This window comes from Onychostruthus taczanowskii, unplaced genomic scaffold, assembly GCF_017590055.1.
Source record: "Onychostruthus taczanowskii isolate IOZ18803 unplaced genomic scaffold, ASM1759005v1 scaffold3, whole genome shotgun sequence".
Classification (NCBI taxonomy): domain Eukaryota; kingdom Metazoa; phylum Chordata; class Aves; order Passeriformes; family Passeridae; genus Onychostruthus; species Onychostruthus taczanowskii.
In genome coordinates this window covers 15,908,630-15,924,295 of record NW_024500349.1, presented here as the reverse complement: position 1 = coordinate 15,924,295, position 15,666 = coordinate 15,908,630, and the positions used below count along the sequence as shown (strand labels likewise).

The 15,666-nt window shown below is 41.0% G+C and overlaps 1 protein-coding gene across 5 annotated transcripts in view; it reads right to left on the bottom strand.

The window, feature by feature from the left end:
- Positions 1 to 15,666, bottom strand: part of DIP2C (disco interacting protein 2 homolog C) — a 310,628-nt gene that overhangs the window by 136,993 nt on the left and 157,969 nt on the right. For 3 of the 5 annotated variants that reach the window (XM_041408487.1, XM_041408489.1, XM_041408488.1), the window contains exons 2-3: positions 8,142 to 8,213; positions 5,422 to 5,589 (exon numbers count right to left, since the gene is read on the bottom strand). In XM_041408487.1, coding sequence (XP_041264421.1) covers positions 5,422 to 5,589; positions 8,142 to 8,213 — 240 coding nt within the window. The remainder of the gene's footprint in view (positions 1 to 5,421; positions 5,590 to 8,141; positions 8,214 to 15,666) is intronic. The other 2 variants (XM_041408490.1, XM_041408491.1) reach the window with 1 other exon arrangement.

Genomic DNA, 15,666 nt, shown 5'->3' with positions numbered 1-15,666 from the left:
TATATATGCCTGGAACACAGTTATTTTATATGAGAGGCTTAGAAATCAGTGCTTCATGGTCGTCACAACACACACAGGCATCAGCAGGTGCACTGGAGCAAACAGACATGTTCCTAACACAAAATAAAGCTTGTAAGACACCTACATTTAGATGCCACTAAGAAGGTGGCACTAAGATGCCACCATTATGAAAAACAGAGACCTAGACCAGAACTCAGGATTCTAAACAAAGGTGTCAAATTTCTTTGCAGACGTTGTGGACTGCGATACCCAGCTTGGCCAGAATGGCATTGTCACCCTGAAGTCCTGTTTTATGTGTGCTCACTCTGTGCAGATGTCTCCAGCACCACAGGAAGTCCTGAGCAGTATCAGACACCCATCTTTGGGCAACTCCATAAGTCCAGTGAAGCCTTGAGAGCTGTGCAAGTGGTCAGTGGAGGTCTCTGCTTTGGAATCAACTGAAAAGCTCTTTGGGTTTCAGCAACTGAATTAACTGTATCTCTTCACATAAGAATGGAAGCATAAATATAAGGCTCATAGGCAGACAACTTAAAGCAGATATATCAATCCACAAATCCTAATCTGCAAGCTGGATCCTGTCTTGACTGAATTTAGCTAAAAATGCAAGAGCCTCAGTAAAGCCATTTATGCAATACCACTGCAAGCTGGATAGCTTTATTTTTAAGTGCATGGAAGGTACAAAACTGTCAGCTGGAAGCAGGCTTCACCTCTGTTTAATTTTTTTCCCCCCTTCACCTACTTGTTCCTCCTTTCTTTATTACTTCTTTTTGTAGATAAATTGCAACACTATGTGCTGATAACATGGCAATAGCTGCACTGCCCTCTCCAACAAAGGACAATTATTTCCTCACTGTCAGCTGACAAGCTGCTTTGATATATCTCTTATTCCTATGTCTGTGCCAAATTTTTGAATCTAAAAATATTTAAAAGCTGAAATGTCTAACTGACAAGAAATAGAAGGCATTCTTAGACAGAGGCTACATTTATTGTTCTAAAACTAACTTACAGTGTGTGCCCCCAGGAGAGAGAGCTGTAGGATAAACCAAACTACTCCAGGGCCAGTGGGAAGGAAGGCACACAGTGCCTGCAGTGCAGTTTTAAGAAACAGTATTTATCTTCTCTTCACAGTACTTCCTGAGCTTCTGATGGCTCAGCTTTAAAAGTAAACCCAGGTATGAACACACCATATATTTTGTAAACATGCTAAATGTCACACCATCCCCAAGGAACTCATAACTTAGTGTGGCATTTCACTCTTCCCATCAAATGTACAACTACATAACGAATTCACTGGATAAGCAAAAATGCAACATTTCTAACCAAAGACATCCAGGAAAGTGGAACCATGTTCTGCTAGATAAATCTGGAAAAATGTAATTTCTTATTAGATTTGTTTAATTAAAAGTTTTCCTTCACAGGTGAGGTTACTCTTGGTCTGACTTAATGCACACACTTCAAATTTTCTTTCAGTATTACAATCTCAATTTTGCCTTCCAGCATTTCCTGAAAGGTTAGCTTTCAATTCAAACTTAGCATGGATCTCATGGGCTTCTTTTTTTCTCTCCTTTTTCCGAGTGATGGTGAACATCACATTACAGCTCCAGAGCATATGTGATGTCTGGTTTCCATTTTCCTTTCTACAGCTTCAGTGTCCCATCTGAAGATTCTTTTTGGAGAATATGTAAAAGAAGACTACCTATTCACAAAGCAAACACCTTCACCAATGAGCTGGTCAAATCACACTGCAGACAAATCCAGGCAGCATTGTGAATTCCAGCAGTTTCTCATTTTGACAGTGGCACCCAGCTCTTCAAACATCTGCACAGGCTCCACCTCCTCTGCTCCAACACTGGTTAAGTTTTACGGCCCTCAGTGGTGTTGTTCCTTTCTACCCTCTATTGTTCACCTCTGACTGAGACATCTTTCCTCACCCATTTGTCAGATTTCAGACCAACACTTTCATGTTTCTTCCTATGCTCTTATGTTCTGCAGATGGCCTCCAGGAACATCAACAGATATTTCCTCGGAAATCTTCAAATTCTTTGAAAAACATACCAGCTCTGATGTGTACTAAAAATATCCTCCATCCAAAAAACATCACACCGAGTGCTGAAACCACTACCTGCATTACTAACAGATTTCATCATGTACTCATTAGTGAAAAGTGAAGGAAGGTATTTTTTGCTCTATGTTTGAACAAGGTTTAATATTATGAGGTCTTCATACAGGATAGAAAACAGAGATGTCATCAAAGCCCAAAGAATTATAAAATGGTAATTGGACTCAGTCATAGTGGTAAAATCAAAACAGTAACCATCATATTTAAGTGATGGCTTCAAGGGGTACTTCTCAGAGGCTTTCAATACATTCCTTTTTATCCAAACTAAGCTCTGTAGGCATCCACCAATTCAAAACCAAACTCCTTTTTAAGCCCAAGACTTACTAGGCATTTGTCTGTGTGCTGTAGTTTCTCATCTGGGAAACATCTGTTGCACTGTTTCAGGGATGTGCCCACGAGCTGTGCACTGCACATGCCTTTCAAAGAGATCCATGTTCTCACCACACTTATGCTCTTTGAAATGCCCCATCATGGTTATCCCTTGGTAAGATCTTTGAGAATTAGACAGGCAGATGTGATAGGAGTGCTTTTTAGTATTAATAAAATGAATACATGAGAGTACTTTTTCAGAATCAAATATTGTTTAAATATTTCCTTGCAATCTTTGCAATACAAATAATGTTGCAATACAAATAATGTCTGTGGAAGAAAAAATGAAATTGTAATCACCAAGTTTACTTGGACTGCCATAAGCCTTAGCAGCAGGAATAGCTGAAAGCAAAGGCATGCACACATACACATAGAAAGTATGCAAATATATGCACAGAGAGCAGACATTAATATATGTGTCATGCTAATACGAGAGTCTATGGAAATTGGTTCCTGTAATTCTACAGAAAATTGTTTTTTCATAAGGCAAAGTGATCTTCTGCACAAATGTATTATCTTCTCTGCCCTGATAGCTTGAAATGTTCCCAGGCTGGTGCTGTTGGGACTCCAGCAGCAGGAGGTGCAGGGATCTGTCTCTAGGCATGTGAAAGGAGCAGCAGGTGCCTTTTAAGCACCACATCTCACAGATTTATTAACCATAATAAATAAAGCACTGATGACTGGTCCACATGGTTGCACTACAAATAGAGCTACACTGGTGGTACCAATGATGGGAAATTACAGAAAGCAATCTAGTGGAGACACAGCACTTGATTAAGAGAGAATGAACCACCCATGTCTGAGCTGTTAGAAGCAATGCTTAATTGATAACAACATTGTCTGTGAATGAATAATCAAATTTCCTGGCAAAACACTGGAAGCGAATTGGGTAAGACCACAGCTTACAGGGAATACAGGTAATTAAGGGGCTTTTTTCTTATAGGGAGGGTTTCTCTTTATCTTGTGCATGCAGTTGCCCACATTATCTTACCCAGAACTGAATGATCAAATCAAGATAAAATTCAGAAAGTTATTCTGAAATAAATCCCTGTTTAAGTGGTTACTTCAGCCCTTGGCTGTCATGGCTCCTCCACAGAAGCAGTAAGAGAAAGGTCACGACACAAGAGGGACTGGGATGTATGTACAGACACAAAGGTATGGATTCACTATTATTTTTAGATGTCTGACACAGGGGCACACTAAGAAAAGAAAAATTGCTCTGCACACAGAACATCTCCAGCTATAAACTCACATCCTGAGAAAGCATCTTGAGGAAACAAAGCTGTACTTTTGTCTCCCTGACTTAAAGCAGGTGGGGATTTAATGGGAAAGAAAAAGGGAGCTCCCCCCATCCCTTCTCCCATTAACACTGCCAAATGCAGCATATCCGTTCCAGATTTCTGGATGTTCGACAGCCTGGCTGGAACAGTACAAATGTCCTTTGCATATGTGCAGTCTGTGCAGCATCTGGATGTGTCAGACCCACTGTGCATGCACTGCAGGGTCAGCCTGCAGATGTGCAGTGGATCTGGCACATCCCCTGTGTGTCACTGCAGGTTTGTTGTTCAGTGTGTGACAATACGTGCTCTGGGATTGTCCTGTCAGGAACAGGGAGCCTAAGAGCCAGCTCCTACATCACCTGGAGGAGTATCAACCACATGGTTGCCTGGCTTTACCTTTCATTAATCCCACTCCTGAAAAATAAGTTCTCCCTTTCTAAAATGACAGCATCCCAATAAGCCTGACAAAAAGACATATATGTATGTCTTTTCATATATGTCTACAGCCCTTTTACTGGTTACATTTATCACATGGTTTAATATCACTAATACTGTTAAACCTGAAATTGCAATTTACATTAAATCTTTCCCATTTTGAAAAAAATCTGAGGCAGAGGAAGTTAACCATGTCAGAGTGAGGGAACCTGACCTAGACCAGCCCTGTATAAGAGAAGAAATACAAACACAGTCAGAATTCAATATAGGCCTCCTCTATAGAATTACGGCAAACTGGTTTGAAAATGAGTGGAGAAGGTTTCTGAAATAGATAACCCTTTTACAGGTATGTCTTGTTCTGACAGAACAGTAAATCTTATCTTCCCTCCAGCCATCTCTTACAACCTGTCTGGACAGCCTGTGCGAGTGTGAACAAGCATGCAGAATAGAGTGTGATGTCCTCCAGGTGCCCACATGGTTGGCAAGAGAAAATCTGGTGTCTTGAGGAGTTGTGGATCCCCAGCAGCCTTGCTATAAATGCAGGGATGAAGCAGAATGCCTGCTACCAGCCACAGATCCTGCCAGAGGGATGTGTACCTTGGAAGGCCACAGTTCTATAGGCACGGCTGGAGTCATGCCTTGCCTTGCAGAGATGTAAACCTGAGGAATGTTCTTCCTCCAGCCTGCTCTACCAGCCTGATGCCTGTTCCTGGAAGTCAGTCTGCTTCTGAATGGCTTGGATGTGAGCAGAGCTCAGGCAGAGATCTCTACTTGAAAATAGCATAGAACTAAGGGCACTTAGACTTTTACAGCTTTCTCCAGAATCTGGTGAGCTTGGGCCTGTTTAGAGCACTGTAAAAAGGCAGTGCCAAAAAGGGAATGAGAAACACATGCATTCCTGTGTTTCACCAGCTTACTGTATGCAATCTCCTCCAGAGTATCCATGGTATGGAAGCTAGAGAAGTGTTAATACGTTCAAATATTACTAGGAAGAGCCATTCCTTCTCCCTTCCCATCACGTCTCTCTTAGGCAGAGAAAGTCAGCAACGGCCTTCCAGATGTCATCCTTTGGTTGTCCTGCCTTGCAACTGGCAGCCCCATGTCCATCCTACTGATGTAGGCATCTACCAGAGGCTTCCAGATGAGGCACAGTTATATACAGATACGGACTGGAAAAGATACATTCATGGTGCTCACCAAAACGAAAATAAAAGAGAGGCCGGTTTCCTGCTGTGCTGGCTGCTCTCTCTCTAGCGGCCGCTTCCCGGATGTCACAGACACCAATGTTGGCAGTGCGGAGCATTCTTCTGGCAGCTCCTTCACTGTGTTGCAGTCTACACCGTACCGCGGCAGCTCCATTCGCTGCTGTAACAAGTTGAAAAAAACTAATTAATTCACGTTTAGTTTTTTTACATTTGTTACAGCAACGAGTGGAGCTGCTGCCCCCATGCAGTAGAGCACACACGCACACGCACGCACAGACACCACAGGACACCCACGGAGCCAACGCGGGTCGATGTTCCACTCTGCCAACATGGGCGCTAGGAATGTTAGCAAAGGCACAGCGGGAGGACTGGATGTCCCAGCAGAGGGGAAGAGCCTTTAGATTTCCTTTAATTTGTCGAACGCAGTCACAGAATGCAAATTCCTACCCTTTCCCAACGCCTCCCATCCCAGCAAAAGTCATGTCCATATCCATACTGGTTTAAAATACCTCTAAAACATCTATTCCCTTATAACACCAAGATCCAAGTCCGTCACAGCTTATAAATTCTTGCATTCCCCATCAAAACAGCTTACAATTTATCTTTTTTAAAAAAAGGCTAACTGGTCATGTATGTGATTGTTGAGATGTTAACAGAGGCTTACAAAATTCAGCATCTGTTTTGTCATCCCACTTCTTCTTGGAAAGGATTCATCTCCCCCTTCCTAGTGAGCAGGGATTTAAAGCCATTCAGATGAATAAGGTCTTAGAAGGATTATATCAAACTGAACCTTTTCAGGTTTTGTCCAAAAGGCAACATAACAAAACAAACAAAAAGTACAAAGACAGCAAAAGACCCAAGCACAAATAGTATCCATTTATGGAGGAAAATACTTTAATACAGCAGAAGTAATGTCTTCCACTATAATAAAATAATCCATTTAGCCATCAGCTAAATGATTGACCTTAATATATTTACAAGAAAACAGTGGACAATATTTCAATAGTTTGTTTTTCTTGATCCTATTACCTTCACATCCATATTTCACATTCCTTGCGAGGGATTTTCCAGCAACTGGGTGAGCAGAAATGTTCATTCCATTTTGCCCCATCCTTAAAACAGCTCCAAGTCGGCTACATTCTCAATCATGACCTCTTTAAGTTATTGGATGGACCTCACCACAGGACTGGCTTACAGAGATCCCTCTGCTTCTCCTTACCGTGCCAAACTTCAGTATCACAGTAGAGACCTTGAAAGGTAAATCTGTGAGGGTTCTCCATGTTCTCTCTTTCATAATTACATGCAACCCCCAGCAGTTTCAGCCATGGATATAGTTTGACCAGAGGACTGTGAGCTCTATTTGCTTGTGTGAAGAAAGGAGAGGAACAAGTGAAAAAATAAACAGATTCTGGTACCAGCTGTGCCGCTGCACTGAGGATTGCTGTGGGGCTCTCCACAACCCAGCAAATCCAAGCAGGTCTCATGAGAACCAGCTGTGAAGACTAATGTATGTCTGATAGTCAGGTTGGACCAATAAATATCCAGAAATTTAATATACTGCACCTCTGGTATTGTAATTCTGTTGACTTGATTTGCTTCACTCCCTAATGGCTCCCAATGGTTCGGGAATGTCACAGACACCCTCAAATCAGGCTGCATCACTTCAGAAAACAGAGGTGTCTGCAACACTGATCTCTGTTCGGGAGTTCCCACCAGTGGAGCAGACCAAGTGAAATCCAGAGGCACAAAATCAGCATTCTGCTATGGAGCTAGACAATAGATATACAAACCTGATGAAGAGAGAACAAGGCAGTGCCTTCACATATCAGCAGTTTAAAACCCCATCAATTCCACTAAAAAGGAAAGATTTTGTAAAAGAAGGAGAAACTAGTGCTGAGGCCTGCAACAAAAACAAGGCTCAGAGAACAGCCAAGCCTAAGTGGAGCCTCTGTAAGGTCAGTGAGACCAGGAATGCACAGGCACACTCCTCTGAGACCAAGAGAGAAGAGAGGTCTACACCAATACCTACAACTACACATTGAACTTTGTGATCCAGTGCCTCACAAGAGTAAAACAACTCTGGAAAGTTCTTATACATATATATGAAATAAATTAAACTAAGCAATACATTATTAAAATTATTTTGAAGGTACATTTACACCTTTTGGGCAAATGCATGCAGCCTATCCCTCAATACTAAAACCAGGTATGTGTAAAAGGTCAGCTGCCCACATGCCCTAGGACAAGCTGAACTCTTAAGGATATTGATGGTCTCTCAAGTGTATTCGAAAGTGAGACATGGACAGGAAACCCAAAAATGGAGGAAGTTACAAAGATCCAAGGTTCTCTCCCACTCTTGCACACTTCTGGTCAGAAAACTTCACATGGCTGAGATGTTAATGAGTTAGGACGTCACATTTTCCTTTGGATTCTTGCATTACTTCCAACAAACAATGCCTCTCTAACAAGCCTAGGCTAATTTAATTTTCCAGACATGACTGCCAAACCCACACCAACGTATGTAAAAAATGTACACACACATCAAAGAGGACATATATATAAAAATACACACAGAATGGATGGAATAATCTTATTCTGCATAACAATAGCTTTGTTTCTGCCACATCAGTTTCTTCAGAGATGCAGATTTCTACGGTGGCAACTATCAGTACACTTGACATCTTCATATATCACAAGCACAGATACACATACCGGGAGGCTGTGGCAGGTAGGCCCCAATTAATTTTGATCTCTTCTTTTCATATCCCTTCTGTGTGATGTCACCTGCCAAGAAAAGAAAAGGATAATCAATAAGATGTGGATAAAGACAGTGTATAGCTTCTTAAAGGCAGCACCATCAGCTTAGCCAACACTGCACTGTTCATCTGTCCTGACAATTAGGATGAACAAATGAAAAGCACAGAACGATCATTCCACCCAGAAAAAGCTCAATTTAGGCCACAGCCATTCTGGCAAGAAAATACCCAGCCTTGACTTATTTCAGCACCAAAGTCCAGCAGCACGGAGTTTTAAAACCATTTTGATATGCTGCACACAAGCTTTCAAAAGCTGCAACGACCTTCATCAGGTTAATAAACAATGGATTATATAGAATGTGTGGGCTTGTAGTGGCTGGCAAAACACATCACTGATTAGCATTTTCTATCATTAATGGGATTTTTCTAATCGAGCATGTAAGGCACAAAAGACTTGAAACTGCTGCTATATCATTTCTGCAATAAAAATGTTTTAGCTAATTTCTGAGCAGTACTGAGGAACAAAACAAAAACAAAACAGAGCTACAACAGATCCACTAGAAAATAGTATCGTAAAGACTCTTTGCCTGGATTTCCACTTAAGTATCAAAAAAAAATATTTGGAGGCAAATGTCTGTATTTCCTAAATTCAATTAAAATAACACTTCACTGAGCCTCAAGCTTCTCCAGGTAAGCTATGTTTTTTTTAATATAAAGACTAAACAGCATTTTTCTGTAAAAGTTTTCCAGCAAAAAAATGACACATAATTAGTCACATAGAACAAAACATATTCTTTTAGTCTTACGTTTTGGGAGAAGTTTGGCACCAAAGCAGAAATACAGTCCTGACTCTGAAGCTAAATATCAAACTTAATACATGCATATATGCTTGTTTTCAATATAAGCTACTCCAGAGACTAAAAATTCAAAGATTTTTAAAATAACACCATATTCACTGCCCTATCAATAGGCCTATCTGTTATTGTGACTCATCATGCAAGTAAATCTCACTTGCAATGCTGGACTTTTATAGTGGTAAAGGTTGAGGGCTTAGGAGGGTTGAAACCACTGAAAAGAAGAGGAGCTTTGACTGCAGTGTCCAGGTGGACATGGCAACGTGAGCCTGTTTGTGCTGCTCCATCCCTGTGCTCAACATTTACCTAAGGACATTGTTTGCCAAGGGAACAACACACTCATTCCAATCCCAGCTGCTCTGGTAAATGGGTGCTAAATTAGCACCAATGTCTGCTGGTCTGAAATCAATAACTACATAAAAACATCTTTAATTGCTAGGCCTTGCTGAAACACCTTTTCTTAGGAATGGTTCCAGTAAGCAATAAGGAGGCAAAATTCTGCAAACCTCTCTGTGACAGTGTCCTGAGCCAACCTCTCAGCCCTGCTTCAAAAACAGTCCTTAAAATAACACCTATAGTCTTCACTACCATATCTCAAACTGCTCTACAGAAGAAGTGGCTAAAATATCTGGGTTTTTAAATGAGGAGAGCAAGACTGGAGCACTTCAAATGATAACATTCCCGTATTTACTCAGGGAAGAAGTGGCAGACTTGGCAAGAGGTCCTAAGCTTTAAAGTTCAAATCCACTGACTTTTCAAGCACATTTCTTCCCATCTTGAACACTTCTGGCATGTGTTCAAGCTAGTGAAACAAGCTCCCTCTCCATTGTAATCACCAGCTCCTCACAAACCAGACAGTAACAATAGATACCACTTCATTAAAATGTTTTAATGAAAAATGTGTTTGCTTTTATGTGAAAATTATAAAATGTGAAGAATTTTTTCTTTCAAACTGTTGCTAAACAAATTACTATTGACTTCCTGTGTTCATCAACACCAAAGTCTCACGCATTCCAGACATAGCCTGAGTAAAAATTTTACTTTTGTATTTTACTATTGCTCTTCTAGGAGAGCAGAGGTACCCGGTGGAGAACCACAGCTCCTCTGTGGTATGTGCAAGCTGGAAATGACATTTTAGATATGAACAATTAACAACAGGTGCCTGACTGTTGGTTACTTTTCCACTCACACGGTAGTACATACACATGCAAATCAATACCTCAAGCTGTACATTCCAGACATGGCTCATGCAACCTGCACCCATTCCTGCCTTAAAGCTCCTTCCCCTAGTTTATAAACCTATATTGTCTTAATGGAATGAAATGACAGAAATTTTTATGGAAATATTTCAGTTTCCAGGAGCAAACAGCAAATTAATTTGCAATTATCACTAAATTTTCTATCATCATACCCATCATTTCCCAAGTCACCAGCTATAAAAACATGCAAAAGCAAAATACAAAATCTCCACTATTTTCATTGTAGCACTACTTTCACCATTTTGAGGTGGAAGGAAGTCAAGAGCATCACATACTCCGGGGAAGTACCATGCTTTAATTATCATGATTAATGCTATTCGTATTCATTTGTGTTTTTTCAGGTACACTGACTTTAGATTATAAACAATAGCTCGTTAACCATTAAAATATTATGACATATGTAAATCTACCGCATTTCAGAGCTATGTTGAATTCTAACATAGCTCTGAAGAGTAAGCTCTAAAGATATACTAAGCATAGCTCACCAAAGTTTAGGTGAGCTTAAACCCTGTTCTTATCATAAATCACCTTTCACTCAGTTTTCTCAATACAATACTAAGACCTTTGGATTATGTCCTTCCTACCCTTGCAAAGGAATGTGACAATTTTACATCTATAATCTGGGGACCAAACCCCTTTCCAGTTAGATCCACCTAGCTCATGTTCTTCCACAGTGCAATGCTGCATTTATTCTTGGGTTTTTGAGAGTATTACCAAGATAACTAGAACTATACTTTCTTGCCCTAGGAAGAAAGGATGTATGGTATCTTTCTGTTTTTAACTAACTCTTTTCTTGAAAAGCAAGCAGACTCAAGGAGGGGAAAGGGTCTCACCCACAATGTCCTTTGAGCAGACAGAATGTGTTGGGTTTTCCACCCACTCTCCAAAGCCTCTGCAAACTTAGATCTCCTTGAATAGGAGACAAGGCTGGCAACGGGTTTAAGGAAAAGCCAGGCCATGGATGAATGGATGAAGACTCCAGAACTAAGGACAGGAGGGAGCAGAAGGAGCACATGGCTGCAGGGCACTCTGAGGACGGGTGTCCCTGGGACAAGACACATAAAGCCACACAGCTGAAAGGTGGCATCTCCATTTAGCAGCTCCTTGCAGGCCTCTGCTCTGCCTGTCTGTCTTCTGCTGTGGTTCTCACCCCATCCCCTGGTCTTGGCTCTGCTCCAAGTGCTCAGTCCAGCTCTGCTTCTTCTCAGCTTCATCCCACAGCTGGTCCCAGCCCCTGCCCTCCTTCTCACTCCCTTCCTCCCAGGCTGCATTCACTTCACGGCACCCAAGGATCTCAGCCTCCTGTTTCCATCACACTCTCCAGGTTTTTTTCCCCTGGACACATTGGTATTTTCCTCCTCACCTCCACTGGTGATCTGGCAGGTTTCCACCATGGGAAGCCACGGGTGTATTCCCTGGGGGGGTCCTGTGCCCAAGGGCCAGCAGGGGAGAGCAAAGCACAACCCTGAGAGACCTGAACACACCAACAGCGAGCAAATGTTACCCTGCTTTTTCCCATGTTTAAAACTGGCTGTCCAAGGGCTGCTGAACAACAGGCATGCATTAAACTGACCCTCCTTCACCAAAACAAGTGCATTTCCATTGAAATAAGTCTTAGAGAGTCTCTCCAGGCACAAGAGGGAAAATGCCACAGTTGCAATGAAAAGGACAGCATGAACTAAAGACCATCCACCCCTCCAAGGAACAAGGTAGCTCAGTTGAGCCAAGTACAGGACCAGGGCTCTGTCAGTCTGTAATCCCACTGCCATCTATTTCATTTGTGATTTGTGCCCCTGTTTCTGCTGCTTCCCCAGCTGCAGATGGCAATGCTCTCTGACACCAGCGCCCGCAGACAACAAGTCCTCTGTAGCTATATTTAGCAAAGCCGCTCCAGAGCCTAAATTCATTCGACTATGCTCATCACAACTGTTACTGCTTGTGTTAGATACTGTGTTGCCTTTGAAAATTTACTGAGTCTTCCTCCTTCCTTCCAAAGTGCTGGATTTCTGCCTCATTACAGAGACAATGGTCTAAAGCTGGGACAGGCAGGTCAGAGCAATTTAACTACAGCACAAACCCGTCACGAGCGAGAAAGGAACGCCAGGTAATGCAGAGCCCCTGGGGATCCTCCACACTGGGCAAGACGCTTTGGGGAGCAAGAAATGCCTGTAAATGTTGAAGTCATTCCCATTATCCTATGTTCTGTCCGGGCCTCTGCATGATTCAACTCCATCCATTTGTATGTCATGTCCTACACTGAATCACACCTTAAACCAAAAATGAAAAGGCACATTTTGTAATCAGCAAATTATTGACTTCTTAGTGTTTTGTTGAAGGGAAAGTTATTAAATGTGAAAATATGAAGGTTATTAAACATGAAAATATCTGTGCATTTCCACTTTCAAAGCTGAGAATGGTTGGAAAGAGCGGTACCACAGAAAAATAAGGTGTTGTGCTGCTTTCACGAAAGTAAAATTCTTAGAGTTGATATAGGACAAAAGTTTCATTTTTCAACTGAAATACCTATTAGCTGAACTATTATCACTTCTGAAAACAAAAACGTGCAGTCCTGAAGAACTGCCGCCATTATATATGAAGTAAATTTATTCAAGATTATTGCATTATACAGGGCAGGAAAAAGAAATAACAAAACCCAATACAAGCTAAATGTCATACCTTTTTCCTGGAGGATGCTAAAAATTCTTACTGATCTCAGACTTTCACTACACAGGATAGGTAAAAAGCTCATGAGAAAACCAGGGGCCAAAATCACCTGATTTACTGCAGTGAAAATTTTATACTCCATGCTATCAAAGCCTGATTGATGCTGCTGTTTTCACTACACATACATGTTTTCAAAATGAAATTTCAGGCTGGGACTTTGAATTAGTTTAAGGCACTTATGGAAAAATCCACCACGGGAAATAATGCAATCAATAACTCCTCTCAAGCACACACTAACACAGAGCTCACTGGTGAGTGTCTTTCCTTTGCCCATGATTTTCTGCCCTCTAAAGATTCAATTTTCTGTACGACTTGTTTATTGCTGATGACTCAAATTCAGTGTCAGCATCTTGGCAAGAGGGATTTGAATGAAACAAAGCTCCTCATAAAGAGAACTGTGAGTCATTTACTTCTCCCACTCATGATGCAGACAGTCTCCCTGTCTGGTCTCCCAAAAATATGCCAAGAGACAAAAGATTTCATTTTGGAGGGTGCAAGTACAGAGATACCAGAGCTCCACAAATATATCACGTAACACATACAAGAACACAAAAATATATATATCAGGAGTAATTTTCTTTTCCAATGTCTTTTAAAATTGATGTTCAGCTACAGCAAAATCTCAGAAAACTGCTCAGAACCAGGATAGCAAAATGGCAAACTATGGCAGTGGGCAGAACAATTAATGGGATCCCACACTTTCACTGCAACCAGTGCCATAAATTACACAACTGCTCAAGTGCCTTTAAGGAGATTATGCTGTAGTTTAAAGCTTTCAAATTTTTTTTAAAGGTGACAATTTTAACCACCTGTATCTGATTTCCCCTTTTCCCCCAAGGGTACATTTTGTTCCTGTTTGTTGCAAGCAAAGCAGAAAATGGCTGAATTTCAGTGAAAGATAAGGCAGAGTGTTCCATGTGTATTTACAAGGTGAAGCTTATAATGTTTCCTAAAGAGGGTTCTAATTCAGGAGAAAATATTTAAACAGATTATGCTATTAACAGAGAAGGTAAACTATTTTAACAGGGCTTAAATAAGAGATTCAAGGTCTTCTGAATTTGGAAAATATTCCTGTTCAAAATAAATACTTTCTTCCCATTCTTTTGATAGAGAAATTGTCTGCTGCATAGTTAGGCTACTAAGTGCTTAGTTTTAATTCCAATTCTGCTATTTTAAAGAAGTATGTAAGCAGCAAACAAATTTGTATGGAAGCCATTTTTTAGTATCTCCACCTTGAATCCCAGAAGACCTTTAATGAATTTCCCCACTTACTTTCTGGTCCCAAAGTCTTCAGCACATTTTTCCAACACCCAAAATACTCCTGGGCTTCAAAGGAAAGGAAAAAAAAATCTGGGAATGAGGGGGAAATCCCCCAAAAGGAACCCCGAAATACATAATTTAAGCAAATTAAAACAATCCCAGGGATTTTGTGACTCAGACTTTCTCTGGGCTGGCTGGGCTGGGGAGCAGCAGTGTGTGCCAAAGGGGTGGCACGGGGCCAGGAGCTGGGCAAGCTGCTGAGACCCCTTGGAAGCCGGGGAGCTGTGTGGTCCTCGGGCATCCCGGAGCTCCCCCGGAACAGGGAATTTGCACAGCACTACTTTTATGGCCTGGATTAGTGTAAAGTAAACATAGGCTGGTGGAACAGTGAAGGTTTCCATTCTCAGTGTCAAGGGTTTATTTCATTATTTAAAGCTTTAATGAACACTTTATATAATGAAAGCAATCCTTGCCATTTTTGGAATTTTATGACTGTTAGGACCCTTCATAATGTTGTTTTCCTTCCTTTATTGCTTTATAAGGCTTATAGGGCACCCTTGAAGTGTATATCCTTTCTGCAGCTGCTGGAAGCTCATCTATCATCTCTCCACTGGCTTTCCTGTTGCCTATGAGGCATTTGCCTGTTCTAGTTATTCTCCCTGTCTCTAACAAACGGTGCAGAGTCAGATCTTGCTCAAGACAAAAATAAAATACAATTCTGAAATCTATGCCTAAGGAAACATTCCTGATAAATGTTATTTAATAGGCAGGCTTTATATTTCAAGTTAGAAATGCTCCCTACAGAAAGATAATTACAGCAGTAATTCCACTTATCATTATTTAGAATTTACAGTTCAGAGCAAATCAGGCATTTCCATAAATGCCGCGCTGCGTACTGGAAATTTGTGTCCCGATTTTTTCCTGGCCCTGAAAATGCCTTGGAAAAAAATATACAGCAGGAGAAGGAGGAGGAGGAATCCTAAAGGAGGAACATATAATAGATGCATGAAACAAAATTGAGAATACATATCCAAACAAGTCTGTGTGCATATTTGCTCCTCTGGGTAGAAAAATATGTTCAAGGCTTTTCACAAGGAAAAAACAGCAATATCTTAGTAGAATGATAAAAATTGTTAATAGCAAAATTTCTTATTTTTGTCACTTCTCCAGGAAGTAGCCTATGAAAATAATTCTCCTGCTTGCAACCTTGTGCTTTTAACCATCTTTTGACTACTTTTGACATTACTAAGTTGAACCAAAAAAGTGCAAATGGGTTAATCTTCTTGGAAGGGAACAAAAATCTTCCAAAAATCAACAGATTTCTAAATCCTCAATCCATAATTTTGCTCCCAGTATATTGATGCATCACAGTATGACTCCAGAT